Source organism: Cupressus sempervirens, chromosome 4 (assembly GCF_028749045.1).
Source record: "Cupressus sempervirens isolate cs-2001-9-10 chromosome 4, ASM2874904v1, whole genome shotgun sequence".
NCBI lineage: Eukaryota > Viridiplantae > Streptophyta > Pinopsida > Cupressales > Cupressaceae > Cupressus > Cupressus sempervirens.
This window is the reverse complement of record NC_143121.1, coordinates 394,066,799-394,091,020: the sequence shown is the minus strand read 5'-3', so window position 1 is coordinate 394,091,020 and position 24,222 is coordinate 394,066,799. Positions and strand designations below refer to the sequence as shown.

General features: G+C 35.9%; 1 protein-coding gene across 3 annotated transcripts in view; it reads left to right on the top strand.

Moving 5' to 3' along the window:
* The first annotated feature begins 571 nt into the window (after window positions 1–571).
* The window catches only part of LOC149561708 (Peptide chain release factor 1), a 111,481-nt gene continuing 87,830 nt past the window's right edge, over window positions 572–24,222 (top strand). Inside the window, exons 1-3 of one of the 3 annotated variants that reach the window (XM_089825252.1) lie at window positions 572–928; window positions 1,021–1,121; window positions 15,564–15,662. In XM_089825252.1, the coding sequence (XP_089681378.1) occupies window positions 745–928; window positions 1,021–1,121; window positions 15,564–15,662 (384 nt within the window). In that variant the 5' untranslated portion in view covers window positions 572–744. Of the gene's footprint in view, window positions 929–1,020; window positions 1,122–15,559; window positions 15,663–24,222 lie in introns of all 3 variants that reach the window. The other 2 variants (XM_089825253.1, XR_016363849.1) reach the window with 2 other exon arrangements.

The window sequence follows — 24,222 nt, the reverse complement described above, 5'->3', positions numbered from 1 at the left end:
AGAAGGATGTGGAGACTGCGACTACTCCATACCTTGCTGATGCTGCTGACGGCTGGACTGTTCCCAGTCCGCCTCACAATCCCACCGATGCATGGGGATTTCCTGATAAAGATGATCCTCCTCCCTCTGCTGGTACTGCCTTGACAGCTTAAACATTTTTTTTTTTGATGAATAGTTTATAGTTTCTAGCTGAAGCCATGTTGTTTATTCCGGCTTCGGCCGTTTGAACTCATTCGCGGGGTGATCCTATATCCCCCAGCCTTTTTTTTGTGAATTGTAATCTTAGTAAATTTTATTAATTGAAAAGGACTATTCATCAAAAAATTTATATTATCTTATTATGTACCTTATTCTTACCTTGAATCCCACCACACTAAAGGCGGGAACTTTAAAGTACTATTAAGTTCAATTGAGCTTAATTTTGGTTTTGGTTGAAACAGTTTGACCGAAGCTAATTTTAATGCTTAATTGAGCTTAATAGTCCTTCCAAAATAGAACAATATAAATAATAATAATAATTAATAATTAATAATTAATAATTAATAAAAAGCTTCGGAGCAGTGTCAACAACACCCGATCGGTTCCTCAAAGCCTACAACTTTCAGGTGCTCGACTGTAGGTCTCATCCGGAATTTCAAAAAATCCTATTATTTTACGGAATCTGTTATATAGATAACAAAAAAGATCGATTTTTTATATAATACAGAGCATGATATCCAGTATATAAATTACAGAGAGAGTAAAATGATTGTATCAGGATCTGCCATGATGAGGATTTCTTCTCACTGGCACCCATTAAGGCGATTGAGTAATGCTATACTTATCCATTCTCGTATAGACAGCGGGAAAGAACAATTTCAACCGAGCTTTTCATTTGTCAAAGCCCAGCCACAATGTTTCTTTTTAACAAAGCATTCATTTTCAACTGGTAATTTTCTAAATATTCATCAACTCTATCTATGTTTTTCTTTCTATATGTAGTTGGAAGCTAATTTTTATACCTTGAAACACCATTGGCAGACAGTGAATTTGTTCTGACACCAAGCCTCATAAATGTAATGGAGAAAAGGATGAGTGGAATTGAGACGCGCTATAACCATCTCGAGCAAACTCTTTTAAAGGTACCGAATTAATGCATCTATGTATTTACCCTTCATTTTTCTTGGAGCATGCCGTATGCATATTTGAACATTATCTCTCATTTTTCTGAAACACTATGCTCTTGATTCTACATCATATCTTGTAAACCCTAACGAAGCCGTGCATGCTGCACTTGTTCTTCTCTCAACTCTCACATGTTACTCGTAGTTGCGAATTTTACGGTTTATTATACATTTTATCTAAACCCTACACCCTAAATCCTGCATAAGCTAAAAGCTCTAAAATCCTGTATGCACCCTAAATTCTAATTAGGATTTTCCTTTTGTGAATTGGTGACTTCTTCTTGAATCGGAAAAAATTAGAGCAGAATTGTGGAAGTCAGTAGTTGGAATTCATTTGAAAAGGCTCAAAAAACAGATCAGATTTCAATAGATTGTCAAAATAAGGAACAATCAGTTCTGGGCACGTACTGTCTACATAATCACGCAACTAGAATACTTAATCTGCTATTCTTACTACATTAGTTTACACCTGCTTGCCAGCAAGCCAAACACCTTCCCTCGATATATAATTTTACGTCTCAAAGCATGATCCCAGTTCTACTAACACTGCTTGTTTACAAAACAATGTACTATAAAATCCTGAACTCAAAAATCACTCACCACATAATTAATATTTGACACCTGTCTTCCTTTGACCTAACACAAGACCCTCTGTCTAGTTGTTATGTAAATATGACGCTCTGCATAAAAGCCTCCCAGCAGAAAAGCATTGATCCCTCTTATTTTCATGTTCAACACAAAGAAGAGTTTGTTGGCAAATTTAACCTAACAATTCAGCACCAGTCTCTTCAATTTTGCTTCAGATATCTATGTGACCTTAGCTTATTGTTAGCTCTTTTATTTTACCCTCAACCATTCTCTAGACCGTGCCAAGATTGTAGTGCGATCCCCTTTACCTCCCACATTTTCTTGATATTTTCAGTAGCCTTTCTTGGGAACACTGTTCTCCAGCCTGGCAATTGCATTTGCTTGCCTGCTTCTTTTGTATCTGCACCTTTAATATCTTATATATCATCAACAGTGATTCCAAACTAGTCTGGAAGAAGCTACGAAACATAATGACATCTCTGGCAATAGTGGCTTGGTCCTGACATACGGGGATAGTTTAATGCACAGCAGCATCATCAAGTGGAATCAAGGGAGCTTCCTCATTCTTCCAGGACCCTCAGCCGGACACACGAGTTCATTCAATCTTGGAGGGACAAATGGTAATTTACCCACAAACACTCTGAGCTTATCACAAGCCAGCGGACCACCCACAGGAGGAAACTACATCTATGTGAATGCCAAACAATATAAAAGAATAATTAGGCGGAGAAAGATACGAAAGTTTAAAAATGCAAAAAGAGGGAAGTTAGCAGCTTTACTTCCGAAACCGATTCCACAAACCCCAGACAGTGCAAGGGAGGGAGAACAAAGTCTGAGGCCGACTGAAATCTCTAAAACAATTAAGTAGTTTGATAATATCAGAGATATTAACGGTAAAGGGAAGCCAGATAATTCTCAGGTGATAGACACAGTGGAGGATGGGCTACCAAATAATTACAGCCCCACAAGGACACCTATGACGTGGTATCCAGACATCTTTGTGAATGATTTAGTAGCTATGAAGGAAAGGGTGTGGGCACTTGAAGAGAGGAGCCAAATAGAAAGTATCACAATGAAAAGAGTTACTGAGGATAACTGGAAGCTGGCAGTGGAGGTCAAGTCACTTAGAGAACAAATTCAAAAATTGCAATTTAATACGGAAAAAGGAGAGTATGAATTAATATTGTTAAAGAAAGAAGTAGGGGAAAAGAGGACAGCAGCAAGTACTACGGGAGAAGGAGAGGCTACAGAAGCAGACAAAAACCCGCAAATGAAAAATATACAAGATGCCATGGCCAATATGGAAATAAAAAAGAATCAACTCAGAGAACAGATCGAAGAAGTTAGATCATGGGCTAACATAGTAAAGGGGCCAGCAAACACTCCTATTGACAACATAGAAAAACAAGTTCGGAGACAGATTAGAGAGGAAAAAGGAAGAAATGAGAAAGCAACAAATATCGTTGTCAAAGGGCTACGAGACTATGGAGAACAGGAGAAAACAACGGATTTAGTTAAAGACTTCTTTAAAGACCAATTAGACTGGCATGGAACAACCATACAAGCTCAAAGAATCGGAAAATGGATTAGAGGAGGCAAAGATAGACATGTTAGATTGACAATGAGGAATATAGGGGATAAAAATAACATTTTCAGCAAGAGGAAGTTTCTTAGAGGCACACACATATATCTTGATGATGACCTCACTGTAACTCAGCAAGAAGAAAGGAGGAAGGAATGGGAAAAAGTGAAAACAGCAAGAGGAAATGGCAAGTGGGCGTGGCTACAAAATGGCAAAACCCAAATCAGCGACAAAATCACACGCAATAAATAGGAACTCGGGTCCACCCAGGAACATTTATCTATAGTTAGCTGGAACTGTAGAGGTTATCCTTGGAGAAGAGGACCTAGGTTAGGGCCGATAGCTAAAGATAATGACATCATTATGCTTACCGAGACTCATGAACATGATGGATGTAGGGTTCCAGATTTTGAAGGGTATAAGAAGGTATCACTGTGGAATGAAAAGATAGATAATGGTAAGGGGCATGGAGGCATCACCATTCTAATAAAAGAAACTTGGAGCAGATTTGTAAACTTAGAGAAAGAAGATGTAAACAAGCAGTATATTTGGATAAAAATAACAGAGAATCAGATTTCTACAAGGGTGGCTATATGTTACTTCGCTCCAAAAGGCTCAAAAATATATAAAAATCATAGATTGGATCGAGAAGACCTGTTCGTTGCACTAAAAAAAGACATAGCAGCCTTTAGCTCTTTAGGGGAAATAATGATAATAGGGGATTTCAATGCTAGAACAGCAAACAACCAAACTCTCAATCTTAAGGAGAGTTACAATGAAAGCAGAGATCCAGTTTGGCTCGAAGAAGAAGGGACACAAAAATGGGAAAGATTTTCACAAGATGGCATGGGAAAGATTAATCATTTTGGTGTTGAATTACTAGGCTTATGCTGCCTATACAACATGGTTATATGCAATGGTATGAAAAAGTGGCCTAAATCAGGTGGAATCACATGCAAAAGATACAATGGACAAAGTGTTGTTGATTATGTTATATGCTCGCAAGACTATGTCGCAAAGATAATTAACTTTGAGATAGAAGATTGCCCCATAGAGTTAAAATCTGATCATAACCCCATCTTGATAAGGGTGGCCACTCACTTTAAAGATCAACATATTGTCCCAAAACCTTTACAGAAGAGGAAGATGATTCCGATTGGCAAAGTTTTAATGACACAAGAAAACCATGATACTTTTCAAGACTCTCTTTTGCGGCTGTCTAGGGTTTCGGGAAACCATCTTGAGTCTGAAAAACAACATTTCATGGACAAGGATAATCTTGTTCTTACTATCATTAAAGCATTGGAGGAGTGTAAAAGATCTAGGGCCACAAAAGAAGCCAAGAACACTTTTCCGGCCAATCCTTGGTTTGATGAGGAGTGCAAAATGGCAAAAAGGAATTGGAAAAAGAACATGAACAGAGAAAGTAGAAAGGAGTATGATCAACTGATTAAAAAGAGGAAACAAGAGTATGTGAACAAGAGAAGAATAGAGTTGATTAATCTTGGTAAAAACAACCTTAGAAAATTTTGGAAAGAGCTTTAGCAGAGAAAAACTCAGATAGAGAATAACATAACAGGAACCAAATGGCTGGAATATGCCAAGACTCTCTACGAATGTGATCTAGGAGAACGTAGTATCATGGAAACAGGGACTACAGGGGAGTTATTCAGCGGAAATGATATTATTCAAGGCATAAGGAGGTTAGCTGCTGGTAAAGCGCAAGATATAGATGGACTACAAGCGGAATACTTAAAATGGGGTGCTGAAATCCTCCCACCACACATCACTAGATTTTCAACAGTGTCAATAGAGAAGGTTTTCCTGTAAAATGGACTACAAGTGTGGTGATCCCACTCCACAAAAGTGGAGATATAAACAATCCTTCTAATTACCAAACAATCATGATCAATCCACTATTTGACAAGTTATTTGGCAGCTTGGTAGAGCAAAAAATCAGCAACTGGGCTGAAACAGAAGGCAAACGTGCAAAAGGGCAAGTAGGCTTTAGACCGAAACACTCTACTATAGATCACGGCATCACTCTCAGACATTTGATAGAGAAAGTTTGGGACACTCCGGGGAACGAGGCTTTTTGTTGTTTCGTGGACTTTAAAAAAGCTTTCGACACAGTGCCACATAATAAACTATGGGATAGAATGGTAGAGCTGGAAGTCCCTAAAGATCTTAGGTCAGCGGTTTACAGATTATATGAGCAGGTCAAAGCTAAAATCAGAATGACAGAAGGGATATCAGAAGATTTTGATAGCAACATCGGGGTTAAGCAAGGGTGTCCGCTTTCTCCAACATTATTCGGGCTCTATATTGACAAGTTAGAAGAGTGGATAAACAAGACCAATGGTGAGGGCGTGCAACTGGCCCACTTCGTGATAAGATTGCTCTTATATGCAGATGATCTCATAATTCTTGCTAGAACAGCTAAAGGTTTGAAAGAGCACTTGAAAGCACTAGAAATTTTTTGTCATGATGTAGGAATGCAAGTTAACACTAGCAAAACCAAAATTATGATCTTCTCACTAAAGAAGAATAGGGGCATACAAGACAAGTTTCTGTTTGAAAATAGCCCCCTTGAGATTGTGGAAGAGTACAAGTACTTGGGTATCGATTTTCATAACAAACTCAACTGGGATACTTGCAGATCGAAAAGGATCCAAGGGGGCTGGAAGGCGTTATACTCTTTACAAAACAAGTGCAGGAACGCAGAATTATGGGATTGGACGACCATGAAAACTCTGTTTGGTTTGTTGGTCACTCCGGTTATTCTACACGGATGTGAAGTGTGGGGCGGTAGTATGTCCAAACAGAAATGGCAGCAAGTAGAAAGAATTCAAAAACACTTCATCACATGCAATCTTAAAGTCAAGACCATAGTTCCGTATGAAATCCTTTTGGCAGAGGTAGGTTCCTTTCCATTAGAAGCCGTCGCATTGATCCGAATGCTAAGCTATTTAAAGAAAACCCAAGGTCTGGAAATACATCGTTGGCCCAAGTTGGTAATAGAGGAAAAACTTGTGAGGCAGAAAAGCACATGGATGAAACAAAATGACAAATGGATGCAAAAATGGGATATCAACATCCAAACTTGCCCGGATAACATTAAAGAAATAAAGAAGTTTGTCAATGAAAAATTTCGCAATATTCTGTGGACAAGACACATAGGGCGGAAAAAATCTTATTACATTAAAAAATTTAATCCCACTTCTAGTCATGATGAAAAGGCCTATATAAGGGCACCTATTAACTGGAAAGCAAAAATGTTGATGGCACAAATTAGAACTAGTTCACATCAGCTGCGATGTGAAACTGGTAGATGGCAAGTTCCAAAGGAAGAGTGGGCAGACAAAACATGTTTATTCTGCAATACGGGAACAGTTGAGACAGAGCAACACTTTGTCAAGGAATGCTTGGCTTACAACGACATCAGATCTGATTATACAAAAATTCTGCAAAACAAGGACTTCAACTATTTATTCGAGGAAGATCAAGTGAAGAGAACAGCGGATTTGATTATCAAAATTCAGAAAAGAAGAGACAAGTTAACCAAAACTTTGCAATTGACTAGTTTGGCTCTTGACTCGGGAGGGTGATTGCATGGGTCCCATAGACTACTTTAGTCTCGTGGACGTCATTAAAATCTATCATATCATATCATATCAATAGATAAGCATTGTCTTTCAACAGCTATTCACATGCTTTCTAAGAATCAACTGTATTCATTCTCTTATATTGCAAAGTGACAAGGACAAATGAGTGGAAAACTAGAGATCCAAATGATTAATGACATTATAATTGTTTGCTTCATGATCTATGCATTTTCAGCATGTTTAATTCATGAATACATTTCTGATGTATGCCTTGTATCTGGCATGAATGCTTCGCGTCTAATATGTTTTCAATGTGTTTACTCCGTGCAATGTTCCTTGCTAGGATCTTAAATAATTCATTATATTTCTTCATTAAGCTTTTTGCCAGCGAATTCTATATATATCTTTTTCTCTTCTGTCCCTTTGGGTTGATTAATATTTCTTTATATACCTTGATATGTGAAAAGATGTGTCTTTTCATTATATTATTTGTTAATATAATGTATATCACTAATAATAATATTATTAATATTAATATCATTTTATATATACACTTAATTTTGTATATTATGATTATGAATTTAAATATTATATTTTATCGTTTTATATATAATAATATTTAATTCTCGTACTTTAATATATCATGCAATATAATATGATTGTAATAAATGATAGCTATATCATTATTAATATTATATTATTATGATTATTTTATTTATTTATTATTTATTTATTCATTTATATTTTAATTATATAGGTCTTATTTTGATAGGGATATCATAGTCCTCCCTTCTCAAATTTTGCTTGTTTTCAAGCAAAAAATGATATATTCATAACTTTTCTTGTAGAGCATATAATTAAATGTAAGAAAGCTAAGTTGCTGGTTCGGATTCCGGTACGGATGCGGGCTCAAAATTTGTCTAAATTTTTTTGGGCTTGGGTTTGGATTCGTTTTGGGTTCATCCGTACAAAAACATATTTTAAAAAAAAAGATGTATATGAGTGTATATATATGCAACAAAAAATAAATTCATACTTGAATCTGCTAATAGTAAAGGAACATAGCAAAATACACTACCAAATCTATGTTTCAGTTCAATAGGACGTTAATTACATCATTTAGCACTACATACAACTTTGATACACTTGCTTGGTCACATGCATGGAACATATTTCCATATGATGGGGCCAGTTTGAGAATAAAAGGAATTGACAAAAGATAACTGCAGTTATCTGAATTTTTTATTTTGTATTGGTTAGAGCATTTCTAACCAGGCTATATCAAAAGGTGAGATACAAATTTGTAGTCCTGGATTCAAACATATCATATCTTTTTAAAGACATTCCTCTATAATCATCAATTTAGATATCACCTTTTGTCAATTTGGATTTACTATATAAGCAAGTTTTCATTTTCATACACAAATGCATAAATGACATATAAACATCTTTTTTGGTCTTTTTAGTGGTCACAATAGGGTTGAGACGTCAAAAAAACACTTTAAAAAGTCTAAAAAGAATGGTCCAGGTCTAGACAGCAGATTCTTCAAAATTCGCTGCAAATTTTGCCCGGGTTCCTCTGACAGAATTTGCAGCAAATTTGTAGCTCTGCAAGAGAATTTGACAAGGACCAGACTTTGAGGGCTGCTGGAGACAATCTGGTAACTTGGTAAGAAAGCATAAGGGATTCATGGAGTATGCATGAAAACACGAGGCATACACGAAGTAAACACGTATGTGCATGAAAACACAAAGTAGACACATTAATGCATGAAGACACGAAGTAGACACGATGCAGACATATAATGAATACATTTTTGATTAATGCCTTACAATTGCAATGAGCCAGGGTCAAGAAAAAAGTTACAAAATTTACTTCTTCAATAAAATCCAGCAACCACAAGTGATCATTACTATTAGCACATATGTGTATATATAAGTTTCAAGAAAATGTGAGTCATGATAAATTATTCCAAGCCAATCTCATACTAAGCCCAAGAGTGGAACTTTTGACTCCCTTGGCCTTGGTCGTAGGTGTTAAACATCCACGCTAGGTGACCTACTTAGCGAGATGCTTGTTTTATTTTCTTCTTATTATTGTTCTTAGTTGAGAAGAACACTTAGGATGTCAACAGATTGTTTTGGCATCAAAGTCAACGAATTATGGATACAAACCCTTAAGCCTTTCTTGGATGTGTACGCAAGGCGCTCGGGGACACTGATCTCTACCCTATCTTCGGACATGTTGGCTTGATTTACACTAGATTTTCCCTGAATACACCTTTGTTCTTCTCTTCAGACTACCCTATAGGTAAATTAGTAACAGACCATATTATCTTGGTTATTATTGTAGTCTATGAGAATTTTGAGATGCAATATGTTGCTTACAAACCAAACTCAACGGATTCCCTGAAGCTTTTACAGATCCAAGTGCTTTGCCTTTCTTGGACATGTCCGCAAGGCACTCGGGGTTGCTGATCCCTACCCTATCTTGGAATAAGCAATTGGCTGGATTTACACAAGCCTTTCCCTTATTGCTTTTCTGCTCATCTTCCCAACTTAGAAATAATAATCTGTTTCAGCATGTGTGTTAATTAAAGATAATGTTCCTATATTCTTTCTTACCAAATTTATTATTATCATCATGTTTAACTAAGAAGGTGGGCAATAATGTTCATACCGGCCACAGAGATGCAAAGCTGTGTTTTATGATCTGAATGTCTTCTCTGTTTTGCCCGATGATGCTAGCAGTGTATGAGATCTCACTGTATGTAATAAACAGTTCTGTAGACCAGATACTTATTAATTTTCTTTCTTATATTTCTCCTCCCTTTGGCTTCGCTGTTGACGTTTACTAACGCATGTCTGTTTTTCATTGATAACTATAGCCAATCATAGGTATATTTGTCATCACATTCTTGATTTATTATTATAGTATAGATAACTGCTTTCTTCCAAGACTAGTAATCATTGCAGACCTTAATTATATTGATTTGTATACTGGTCACTGAGTATCTCGAATCTGATAATGATAATATGCTCTTCTGAAACTTATAACTTTTATGCCAAGGAGGGGATTATATCGATAGACAACTGTTTCTGATATGAGTATATATTCTTGCAACTATGGTGCCGTCTCAGATTGATATGCAATTACTTTCAACGTTCTTTATGCATCAAGTTACATAGGACTTTTGAGTGTTAATTATTTTGAGAGTTCTAATTTTGCATTTCTATGGATATGTATATAAGAGTAGTATTTGTGGGAATGTGGCCGACTGATGCTTCTCTGTTTGCCCCAAAGGTGATATGTTGAGCCAAGATCAAAATAGCCACAATACTTCCTTTCGAGTGTAATCAGAAGGGCTCTTATGGAATTTTGCTGCATTGGTTGGAATTGTAATAGCAATGGGGTGGAAAAAATAGGTAAGTTGCAAGCTTGCATATAGGGTATTGCTATGGGATGTGATACATTTGTAGGGATCATGTTTCTCATTAACATTGTCTACTTAAGGTTTGAACTTGATGTTCAGCATGGTGCTTGAGATATTTGCCCAAGGCTTGGATGACCATTGGTTGAATTTCATTTCTCTACATTTGTGAACATTTCTTGGTCATCTTGTGGTTCATTGGGATCAATTTGGTTAATTTGGAAGGTTGTATTGGAAGCTTTAGTGTTGTGCCGGTTCATCTTGATTTGTGATAGTCTAATTTCTTGTGAATTGCATCTCCAACTATGCTCACATTTACAATTAATTTTCAACGTGGGTTAGGAATGCCAAGTTCTTAGTGAATTTTTGGGGAAATTAAGAGCCAATCCTCACAAAACCTAAAAGCTTTAAGATTTGGGAAGGATAATTGTTTGAAAGTTAATGATTATCATCCAACCATAGGGAGGGTTTGAGTTTTGTTCATCAAAATAAATATACATAGAAATGGATTTACTTATTTAGACTCTAAGATGAAAAAAGGTCGAGGGCCTTTCCTGGTGTAAAACTAAATACACAGTGAGCATTTGTTGGATCATTTTGGTTAGCTTGAAGGGTTTGACTAGAAGCTGTAATGTTGTGCTGGCCCATCTTGACTAGCAATCGTCTAGTTTTCTTGTTTACTAAAGCTCCAACCATGTTGACATCTACAATTGAGTTTGAAGTACTTGGTTTGGCCATGGGAAGTTATCTGTATGAAACCTGAAAGCTGTAAGATCTCGGAAGGGAAAATGTTTGAAAGATAAGGATTGTAACCAAGTTAGAGGGACAGTTTGAGTTTTATTTACCAAAATGTATATACTTAGAAAGGAAATTTACTTTTTAAGCTTCTAAGATGGAAAGCTAGTAGAGGGCCTCCCCTAGTATACACCCAAATACATGAGTATGATTATAAAATAAGGCAATAGGTATGAGAACGTGCAAATTTAGTGTGCAAAGTAAATTTAAAAATCCCCACGCATAAACATAAATGAATTGGAAGAGTGTATGGGTGATAGATACTTGCCCAAGGTGATTTCTTGGTGCATTTACTGCCTTTGATAGCATAAGTCAAAGTATGGAGAAGACATACTAGTCCATGGTAAGCGCTGCTGAAGACTTGGTATATGTTTTTGTTGTCCCTCTCCTATATATACATTAACAAGTATCAATTTCAAGCCTGTATTCCATCATGCTAGTGCAACAGGACAAGCTTCATCCTGGCTGAATATATTTGCCAAACTTTGATTGGGGTGGAGGATGTTCAGTGGATGCCCAACGAGGAGACATGGGTACCCATGAAAGTGGCTAAAGGTCCAAGGATGGTGGTGGGATGTCCTAAGGCATAATAGAAGGCAGGAAGGAAGGGAAACCTTGGTGCGACTTCTGTGAGATAATTATCCAAGTAGCCCACCTTAATTCCTCATGGGATGTTGATAGTAAAACATTTTTACAGTGTATATTACTATAGAGCACAGTAACACGGGGATGTGTCCCCCCCCCCCCCCCCCCCCTTGTGCCCCACGTCTCGGAGACTTGGACGCACTGGGGACTTGGCAGCTTCGTCCCCCTGTCCCCAGGAATGCCACCAGATTCCGCCACCTCCACCGAGGTGGGGGACGTCCCGATGTTGACTATTTGCTCATGTTGAATGTTCGATTTTCCAATTCAATCCAATGTTCAAGTATTTACTCTTTTGCATCTTTATATCTTATATTGCAATACATCTTTTCATAACTAGCATTTAAAGTACCATATAAATATATACACACCCCCTCCTGTCCCCCGCCACTATCCCTTCGCCGTCCCCCCACTGTCCCCAAATTAAGGCCCCTCTTTCCCCTCGTCTTGTTTAGTTGTCCCCCCATCCCCCAGGGTGATGTAACTATGCTATATATTAACATGACTTAGTTTTGACTTCAATTTTGACCTGCTAATCAAAGTTCTCATGGAAAACTTGTGCCAAGCACAAAAATTAGAAAATTAGGTAAAAGCTTGAATAACAATTTCTGTATAATAAATATTTAAATGAATAAAGAAACATGGCGTTGACTTGGATAAATTTGCTGAAACTTCAAAAAGACTTGTCTAGGATTGGCAATATTTCAGGGCACGAAAAATATAGAAAATGTAAATAGATTTGAACTAATCAAAAATATTACATGTGTAAATATATTACCAGCTGAATATGTCTACCGAACTCTGATTGGGGTGGAGGATGTTCAGTGGATGCCTAACGAGGAGACATGGGCACCCATGAAAGTGGCTAAAGGATGATGGTGGGATGTGCTAAGGCATAATGGAAGGGGAACCTTGGCGTGACTTCTGTGAGATAATTTTCCAAGTAGCCCCACCTTAATCCCTCATGGGATGGTGATAGTAAAACATTTTTAGAGTGTATATTACTATGTAGTAACATGACTTAATTTTGACTTGCTAATGAAAGTTCTCATGGAAAACTTGTGCCAAGCACAAAAATTAGAAAATCTGGTAAAATCTTGAATCACAATTTTTGTATAATAAAGATTTAAATGAATAAAATAACATGACGTTGACTTGGGATAAATTTGCTAAAACTTCAAAAAGACTTATCTAGGATTGGCAATATTTCACGGCATGAAAAATATGGAAAATCTAAATAGATTTGAACCTACGTACCTTGGGGACGCGTCCCTGCCAGGAAGGCCAAGGTTTCTGAGATGGGGACGTCACCCCGCCATCTCCAAGTAGGAAAAAAATGCAGTGGATGTCCCCGGTACTTGGGAACTTTTGGGAGAACAAAAGGGGAAAGTTGGCTGTCCCCGGTATGGACAGGGGACGTCTAGAAGTCCTCTGACCGTACCGGGGACGACCGACCTTCCCCGTTTTTGGTGAAGCTTAAAAAAAAAAATTTTAAAACAAAAAACCTTATTTTGTTTGTCCCTACTTCGTTGTCCAGTGGGCTTCGCCTCTCCAAATGCCCTATAAGGTCAAAAAAGACCACATTGTGGTTGTTTTGTCATTTGTTTGGTTTTGCCTGTGAAGTTGGAGTGTGTTGCAGCTGGCTGGGGTTTTCATTTTGCCGAAAGAGGAGGTGATTTTTTTGCCTATAAGAGCTCGAGCAGCAGTCAGCTTCATTTTTCTATATTTTGTTTTCTATGTTGAACTTGAACATGATGATGAAACGCTCTCTAGCCTTTGGGCATATTTAGATTTCCAGATTTTTATGATATTGTTCATTGCTAAACTTATATTTAAATATTTTTGTTCACATATTGATATGCATATTGACAATTAGTACTAAAATCAGTTATTATTTCCTAGATGGCATTCAAATGGTGTATTTTAAGGTTCTATAATGTTTAAATGACATGCTTTGTGCTTCGTTTCATATGAATGACATGTATATTTGCAAATTTCAGTGTATATTTTAAAATCTCCCTATATATAGCTGTCCCCGTTTTCTGTCCCCCCTCCCTCCCGTCCCCAAAATCGCCAAAAATATGTGACATCCTAGAAACCCATCCCGCCGTCCCCCGCCGTCCCCATCCCAAAAACTGGGGGGAACATAGATTTGAACTAATCAAATATGTTACATGTATAAATATATTATCAGCTGGAATTATGGGCATGTTTTCCTGAAGCCTGACCTAACAACTTTCTGCACTGCTAAGTCTCTGTCATGGGACTGTGGTTTATGGTATGCTTATGAATTGTTGTAGAAGTTATATCACAATAGTATGATTGAGAAAATGATATGTTAGGTCCAGTGATCTCAAATCTCCTCAGCTATGCTTTTAATCTCCACATTTCTTGCTCTTGTACTGAGCCCTTTTTGGTAGCATAATTGATATAACTGCTAAACTATATTTTGATTGGCTTTTTGGTAAAATAATTGCTAAACCAAAATTAGATTATGTTCGGTAGAATAAAATCAAAATCAGATTCTTGTTATGCAAAAGGTTTCTGCCATTATTTTTCAAGATAGTAGTTATTTGATTCTCCTTTTTAAACAGCTGTTTGTTTTTTGATATTTGGGAGTGATTTTACTGTCCTTTTTGTTATTGGGTATGTACTGTTGCTAACTTATGTGGGTACCCGTGACATCAGTTGCAACATTGAGCTTATGCTTAGATTTTGGTTATGTTCTGTAGAGTAATTGCTAAATCAGATTCTGGTTATGCATAAGTTTTCTGCCATTATTTTGTCAAGATAGCTATTGCTTGATGCTATCTTTTAAACAGCTATTTGTTTCTTTCATATTTGGTAGTGACTTTTCATTCTCTTTTTCTTTTTTGGGCATGTATTGTTGGTAGCACTTCCCATTGCATTTTTCTTTTTTGGGCATGTATTGTTGTTAGCTTAGATGGGTACCCATGCCATCAGTTGCAATCTTGTGCTTACGCTTCCTTAAATTGCAGGGAGCTGTTTTGATTATCCTTATTCTATTGTAGTTCCATTCATAGAATCATTTCAAATACTTGAAGACTACAACAATCAACCATATATCTTTTAAGCTAAGTTGAAACTGAGTGGCATAAATTTCTACATTTTTGATAAATATGTCATTTCAAATGCTACTGTGCCACTTACAAATAAAACAATTTTTGGGGCATACAACTTACAGAATGACTTGCATCTCAAATGACTTCGGACAACAGGATAAAATTGCAAATGGAATCAGTATAGTGATGCAATCTAATTGGTTCAACCATTTGTTTATAAAATTTCTTTTGGTTCAAGTTTTCAACAGCTGTTTGTAACTTCCGTTTTTAGATTTTACAACTTTTGGTCAGCTTGGTTATGGCATGTTACATTGTTATGCTGGCACGTTTCGATTTCTGGACCATATTTTCCATTTTACTTATCTCTAATATTTAAGGTTAAGTTGTAGATATAATCTTATACGTTCGGGCATTGGTATTCCTATTTGATTCAAACTACTATGCAAAGCTGTTTCTCAATACCTACTGCTTCTTTATTGGGCCATCCATATTAATAAAAGATTGGAAATTATGATATCTATATGCTTGTAAAGCCATTTATCCAACCAGATAGTTCATATTTTTTGCAATCATGAATTTGTCTGTGGTTTATCCTAAACATCTTTTGTTTCTTATCAAAGAAGATCATCTCCGCATGTAATGATTCTGATTGTTTCTTCTTTACTTGAAGACAGCCAGCAATAATGCCAGAAGAGTTTGCCAGAGTTAACAAAGAGTTCAAGAAGTTGGAAGATTGCATTTCTTTGATAAAAAATTTGAGGGTAAAGAAGAAGGTATTGGATTATATCACAATCTTCTGTAGTTGGATTTATACTTTGGGAACAATATTTCCAGATTTTTAAATTTAAACATGTAGCAGAGATAGCTTTTTTAATTTTACATTTTTGTAATACATTGTGTTAGAAACTGAAGCCTCTATTTTAGATTCCATACAAAAACAAAAGACAGCCCTATTGACTTCTATACAATCAGTTTTTTGACAAGAAAACCATGGTATTAAAAAATTTAATGTATTGTTCTTCACTTTTTGCTAGTTATCATAGAGTAATCATGGAAGAATCAGTTAGATGACCTGTTTTGTATTTGTTCTTACCACTTAGAAATTAAGCACTCTGAAATGCAGGAGAACACGATTATGTGGCGTTCATGATTCAAAGTGTAAAATTCCCAATTGATTTGCACTGTATCCCTCTGGTATTCTAACAAACAATCTGCAGGTTGAACAAGTTGAAACCCTGTTTGCTGTTTTTGTTTGTTTGTTTATATTTTAGTTTTGGAGTGCAGCAAGTTTAATGAACTTTGAGTGGCATACAACAATTAAAGACAGCAGGAACTAAATACACCACTGGAAAGATTACACTGTCATACACAAATCAGAAAGCTGACCTTTTATATGCTATCCAAATGATAAAGCATAGAGATTGCAGAGTCGATAGATTGACTTCCAGCAGTTGCAAAGACAATAGCACCCAACATGAGTGCCTGATGGTAATGAATCAAAGACTTTCAGCGAAGGCTGATCTCCTGCGGTGATGACATTGTGAATATTTCCAGTAATTGCAAAGATATAACTCCTGTGCTACTAACTTAATTAGTTTTGAAGATATATTTCGCCTGCCATCATCTTCATTAGTTGTAGAATAGACTACTGACTCTAGGATAGATATTAATGTTTTGAGGAGAAATAATCCCACACAAGTGCCAGTGAAAGTCAAATTTCAACTCATCAGTGGCTTCCAATTCCGAGTGACTGCTTCAAATAAAAAAAATTCCGTTCATGCATGAACTCTATTCATGCTATTGTGGTCAGAATCTTCTACAAGACTGTTGGCTTGGGGATGTCGTAAAATACTTCACCTTTTCTCAACATGGTTCGGAGCCTGGATTCAAGAAGTATTGTCTCTGTTTCCTGGTATCCAATTTCTGCCAAACTATAGATGCAGCTCAATATATGAGTATCTGACTCTCTTCGATATGATATTCATACTGCAGACTGAGTCTGGAATAAAACAGAGCATTCAGCACTCCACGATATGCTATTACAAACTGCCCAAAAAATAATGCCAATTGATTCGACCATAGTTTGCAGACTCAGATTCGGAGAGTACTTCACAGAAACTTAGGAACTTAGAAAGAACTAAAAACCAAAATCTCTTTAAGAAACATATATTTTTTTCGTAAAATTGAATTACAAAATGTATTAAATTAAAAATTGACATCTTGAAAGAGAAAATGAATGGTTTAATAGAAAAACAGCATGTGGAAAACACATTTTAATTAATGTATTACCTACAACATGTTCACCCATGGTTCTTTGTGTCTACAAAAATGAGAGTTAAACTGGTGAGTACTCAGCCAACAAAAAATGTAGAGAGTACTTGGCAACTCAGGGAGTACTCAGAGAGTTTGTAAACTATAGATTCGACTATATCTTGACTTCCCAGACTTCTGATATACTCCCTTATAAAACCAACCAAAGAATCTGAATGATTCTTCCTAAGCCACTTAAGACAGACTTCTCCTTGTCTGGAATGGTGTTTACCAGGCACAGATCCTGAGACAATGAATTTGAAAAACTCTCAAATTGATGTTGAAGAAAATCATTCACTATATATCTTTCAGCAATCCCAAGAACGATATTATGAATTTCTCCCACTGTTATAACTTATTAGCGACTTTAATGAATTCTAAAGTCACATTAATTAATTATTTAATATTACCTTTATAATTTTCACTTTAAGACATATTATTAAATAATTGATATTATTTCCCTCTTTAAACTTAGCTTGTGAGAAGGGACATTATAGTCCCCTTGCCGACTTTGTTGCTCCTCAAGAAACTGAATCCATAGAAGCAAGACTTGAACTCGGCAAGGGTGAATCAACTTGGAACTTGGGAGTTGACAAGACTTGGTGCGTGCGCACACACTCATTTTAGACAACTTGGGTTATATGTATAGATACATATATGCAAACATATACACTTGTGTTGCACCAATTACCAGGCAATACAAGACGTAATTCATTCTAGATAGCTTGGAGTGCTTGAACACCTTGATAGGGTTTTCTAAATGTTGTTGCAACAAGCCTAGTAGACATGTATGCAAAACAAGGAAGCATAGACAAGCCGCACGAATTGTTTGCAAAAGCACTAAAAAAGAAAGTAATCTCGTGGAATACATTAATTGGATGATGTGCATGAAATACATTCATTGATAAGGCTTTAGAAACTTTTGAGTATTAGAATATTATTATTTTATTACTTTAATGGTCAATTATGTAATTTATTGGAGAAAAGGTTGTTTCTTCAGTTTCTTATTACAAACTTTCTATATATCTCTTCTTGGAAATACTAAATTCTTTATAAGGATCTCTTGATCATTTCATTAATACATCAATTACTTAGCGTAATATGGTATCGGGCCTTCTTGAATTTTTTTGGAAAAATTTCTAATTTCTTTTGGAAATTTATTCGTTCTATTTTTTTTTCTCAGAACCTTCAGAAATTTGGCTGTGCAAATACCAGCTAGGGTTTGTATTGCCTTTTTTTTTGCAATTTTTTTGGTCGAAGGTTTTTGTACTCAGGTCAAAGTCTCTTTTGCATCGACGTCTTGGCATCTAAAAAAACAAACGACTTAACTACTAGTCGTTTTCTTTGCCTCAAGGCCTATGTTTATGTTTGCAGCTCATTTTAGAAGGATCATGGCCATTGATTCTGCAAATCGCATGGTTCCTTGTTTGCAAACCATGTCATCTTAGGCCTTTTTTTCCACAAATTTTAAGATTTTTCTGTAGCAATTTCCTCTGCATAGGTCAATCCTCCTCTAGCAATTTTGACCTCCGTCTAGGTCATTTATGAGAAAAACGACAACTATTTGTACCTGCAGCTTCGTTTTCAAAGCTTATTTGTAATTTTATGAGTTTTTTGTAGCCAGCTAGGGTTTTATTCAAAAATCTCTTTTTCTGTGCCAGTTTGGAAAACTAATTGCAGATTCTTGGTTTTTTTTGAAGATCACAATTGGGTTGTCAACAAATTTTTCTGAGTACCTCGGTTTTTGTGCCCCAAATTCCATATAAGTAAAATTCTATTCTAATTGTAGTTTCTTATTGGGATTTTTGGAATCTCTTGAGTCTTCAACAGATTTTTTTGGGCCAACCAATTTTTTTCTTGAAATCTATATAGTCGTACTTCATTATTTTTTGAAGTATGTACTTGCATTTTCCTCTATTTTCTGAATTGGGATTCTTTCCGAATCTGTGCTATCACCTCTTTGTTTCCCTTTTTATGCATTGGAAAACATGCAAGATGGTGTTATTGACGAACTTAATGTTGGAGGTCAATCAAAGATTCGACGACAAAAATTATAACAATCTTCAAATATTGCTGCCTTGATTCAATATTTTTTGGGCATAGAGACTTGTCCTACCACAACCTAAGCAGACCAAAACAAGTTTGATGACCGAAATTGAGAAGCTGTCATGCCTCGCAAGCTCTTTGTTATAGATGATCTGTTGCCTCAAATTCCTTCTGGCAAGCCTACAACAATATTTAGAAGCAACTGAAGGAGTTGCATGAGACATCCAACAAGAGTCGAGCGTTCTTTTTGAAGAACCACTTGTTTTCCATCATTATGGATGAATACATGTCCTTACAGGAGCATCTAACGAAGATTAAGGATTTTTGAGATCAGCTCGAAGCCATTGGTTGGAAAATGGAGGAAGAACATATGGTAGTCATCACCTTCAAGAGTCTTCCTAAATCGTATGAACACTTTGTAGAGATCCTCAACATTACTTCCACCATTGTTGATTTGAAATTTCCATAGTTGTGCACCATGTAAAAACCCCATTTGTTTACTGCTCTTTAATACACCAATTTTCTATGCAAATTTATTGACATTTTTTCAACATTCGGCAAGCAACACTAATACCAAATATTGATATATATTAAACAAAGTTGGGTTTATGAACATTCATTCATTAAATTTCAGTCTTGGTACGGATCGAACTATGATACCAATTAAAACGAGAGCAATATCATCTTATCATTCACTGTTTTAAAACATTGTGCAGATCACAATTTATTTAAAATAGAACATTGAATGTGATGATGCCGTGGCAGTCAATGAACCTAATGCCACCCCCTTTGAACCAAGTCGCAGAACTTCAGACTGTAAGTTGCTGGTTTGGATCCTTCCGTGGCCTTCTCTAATTCAGATTATCAACCAGCCCACTAAGATGTGCCACCTGCCTTAGTATGACTGCTAGCAGGGACGTGACCCAATATGTAATAAAATTGCAGGCCTGGAATCAGCTTGTGGACTTTAAAATGTAATCGTTGGGCATGTATAAAGTGGCAGCAAATTCTGACTCCAAACGCAGTTGAAATAATGGATGGTAAGTGCCTCTAATGCTGATGCCAAGCTTGAACTCCTTCACACAAGCCAAGGTATCAAACAATAAACCTGTCCACCATGAAATACGGCCTTCAAATTGGTGTGTTAGCTACTGCTATGATAATCGCAGGGAACCAAAGCTAGCCACAGCTAATTCAGATCTCCTTAAGACAGTAAGACAGCAGGAGAATCCTTTTACAACCTGTTATACCCCAGCAACAAGTTGTAACTCAAGCTTGATAATTCTTAGAAAACTCCACAGAAACCCTCAGCTTGATTCTCAATGAGTAAATATAATTTCCAATGTAATAATCAAGATTATTCTCCTTAGCCACAGGAATACAGTAGGAGAATGTTGGCCAATTGTATACTTAAGCACAATTTCCAAGAATTTCTCAGACGAGACTATTATACTTCAGCAATGGCTCACAGGTCAGAAAAACAAGAAAAGCCACAAAGGCACAAAAAGAAAATATATTTTCAAGCATGTCTTTCCCAATGAAATGAGCTCTTATTTATAAGCTTTCATTGGCCCAAAGTTTCCCAAAAACTCCACTTCAGAAATTGTGGAAGTTTCTAAAAAAAACCTCAACTCTAGAAACTTTCCAACTTGCTTTTTAATAAATATCTCTTAAAGTCATTATTATAATAATGCAATTCAATGATTAATAAATAAATAAGAACTCATGCAATTTATTACTTTATTAACTACAGGTGACGACCAACTGCTAAAGCCACTCACTGCACTGCCAAAAATAGACTTACTAAAAATAGCAAGTCCACAAATGAGACCCCCCAAAACACCTTGTCAGCTCACGAGAGTCGCTATGATGAGCTAACTTCATCCACTGTGTTGACCTACCAAAATCGGGGACATTACACACCAAACTTACAACAGGATTGTTGGAAACAAGAGTTTGGTAGCAGTGCCACCTTGTCCTCCTTAGAGCAAGCCTTTTCAGCCAAATCCTTTCACAAAGATAAAGGAAAAATCTCAACACTCTCAGTCATCTCAACAGAAGGGCTTCAATTAGTCTCAAGATGGTTCAAAGAAAAAGGTGCAGTGCAACTATTGTCACAAATGTGACCATTTGCTCAAGGGTTGTTGTAATCGGCTGGATTCTAAATCATAGAAGCATGGAGGATCTTTGCCTAAAGTCAATGTTATTGAGCACACAGAGTAGAAAGAGTCTTCTTATTACGCCTTTATGGCTAAAAGAATCCTTAAACAATGTTACTACGGAGTATCCTCAAAGAATAATGAAGTTTGCCCATGGAGTGCATTGGAAATTCCTCAAGTATCATCAAACGTTTTGTTCTCCATGAAGAGAATTTTCAAGGGAGAATTTGTTTAAGGAAAGTCCCTGATAAATAGTTTGCGTAATAAGCAAAAAAATTCCTAATTCCAATCCTTGGAAAGTTAAAACTTACTTAAAAATTCAAATTTTAAAATTTATCCAAAGAAGTCAAAAATCTTGGATTGAAGCACACTCAAAAGGAAAAAACATTCTAAGTTGAAGGAGGCTTAAAGATGATGAAATTTAAGAGTATTTTTCCAAAATCTCATATTCCCAAAATTGAAGAAGAAATGTTCAAAGCCTACTTCATCTAAAAAGATAAGTATGCTTAGGCAACAACCTTCTTTCTCCACCAATTAGATACTTTCGTGCCTATGGTGTCTAGGTTCATCGAATATGCTGGTAAAGAAAGGATAAGGAGTGCTTTCTTCTAGAAGATCTTTTCTACATGCTCATCGTTTATTGGCTTTCATTGGATAGTCATTGTAAACCATAATTAGGGTATAATTGTCTAAATCTTGGTCTTGTATTGGTATGTTTCTGGATTCGATTGTGTTAAGATTTTTACCATCAACGTTTTGAATCACACTACGTGATCCATCATCAGGATGAAGAGCAAGAGAAGCACAAAAAATATAGTATATTGATCGTAAATTGATTTTGGACCTTTATTTGCTTGACCACTCATATGTGAATTCCACTGCTCTCGTTTGTAAGAGGAGATTCATATAGATTGTTGCACAGTAACTTCTTTAGTAAATTCATTGTGCAAATGTTGCATGGTTTCTTATTCCTCACTTAGAGTAGATTTTATTTTCCAAGTTGTTAGATTGAATGAAGGATTTGATTGGAAACCTTTATGTGGAATAAATGTGTTCAGAGCTTTTATAGTTGAATGATTTTCAATTATTTTGCAAGGTTAGTCTAAATGCTTGAAATATACTTAACTTCAATTGTGAAAATCTTTGAAATACCTTAGAAGATAGCACCATCCTTGTAGAGTTGTTGAATTTGGCAAAGTAGGTATAGCTTTTGGATTCCACTTCTACAATCTTGTCTCCTGTTTTCATAAGATTAGTATAAATTAACTTAGAATTATCTTCTTAAACACTCATTTTTGTACATTGTTTTATAATTCTTTGTAAGTATTTAACCAATAAATTGAAAAAATAAGAAAAGGAAAATTCAAAAGTTGATAAAAATGAAATCTTGAATAAGTACGTAAGTCCCCTTGGAGGTTTTCAACAAATCATCCCATCCTGAGAGTCTATCTTGAACAACAAAAAATCACATGCATTTAGAACCTTGTAGTCATCTTTGTGATCACACAATTCGTCTATTTGCACATTGGAGGATTTTGTTCAAGAGAGGATAGATTACCCCTAGTATTTTATTCTGTTGCATAAAAACACACCAACAAATACCCTAAAAATTTGGAAATTTTGATTCTTTCTTTCAAAATCAAGCTCTGGTTCAAATTGTGTTCTTGGGTAAAACTGCCCTTGTGATTTCATCACGTGTTTCTTGTAGTGGGCCCTTTGTTTAATTTTTGAACCAAGTATTGGTGGTGCAAAAGTTCATAGAATTGTTGAGCACCCAACCATTCTATAGGACCAAGTCTTTATTGTTACTCATGTATGCCAAAGAAACCTTTATGTCCACAAGTTGGGGAGGTTTTGAACTTTTGTATCCCTTCATCTACTTGGTTCATAAGTTCTTGAAATCATCAATGTCTTGACTACTCTTCAAGTGTATATTGTAATTGGTCATCTGTATTAATGGAGTTTTCAAAGTTGGTTAGCCAAATGATTTCCGAATCCTTGTACTTCTAGCTTGCATAATCAAAAGTTCAAAGCATCATTAATTGTTGGACTTGATGGAGTTTCTCGCTATTTGAGACAATCTTTTCCAAAGATTTAAGAAGTACAATCTCCTAAATGACAAATTATATGGCGAAAGCATGTGAAGGTGTTGGCACGATTTTTGAAGATAAATGATAATACTCCTTGCCACAAAATTTAATGAGTTGGAGGCCTTATCCATAAATGAAAGGTGGCAATATTTTTGAACTCTAAAGAAAATGCAAATTGACAAATTGATGACTCTATTGGAGAAAGGGAAATTTGAAAATTCTAATAATTTTTATCTCAAAATTCCTCGAATCGATGCTTGACATGGATTATTTTCTTTCTTTTAGTTAGTACGTGCTTCCTCGGGAAGATTAGATTCACTTGGTTCAACCTAATTTGAATTGAATTCAAAGAGAGTAGGAAGACATTGTTTCCAAGTTGATTATAGTTGCATGAAGAGAAAAGACTGTCGAGTATAGGGGGGTAGCTTTTTTTCTAGACCAAGAGGAAGCACAAACAAATGTTCACAATCTTCTCCCGCAGAGGGAAATTGTTGTGGCAAGAAACCTTACACCTAGGGAGAATTGTAATATCCCCTTAGGATATTTTATCTAGATTTTTTACATCAAAATATTTCCTAGAAATTTAACAATAATTTGCATGCAATTGATTTCGATATATCTAATACAATGTACAAGAAATTATAAAATAACAAACTGAAATAGAGAATCTGACATGAGATATGAATCTTGTCTTTAAATTTTCAGTAGAGAAACTAAAATCTAATTGT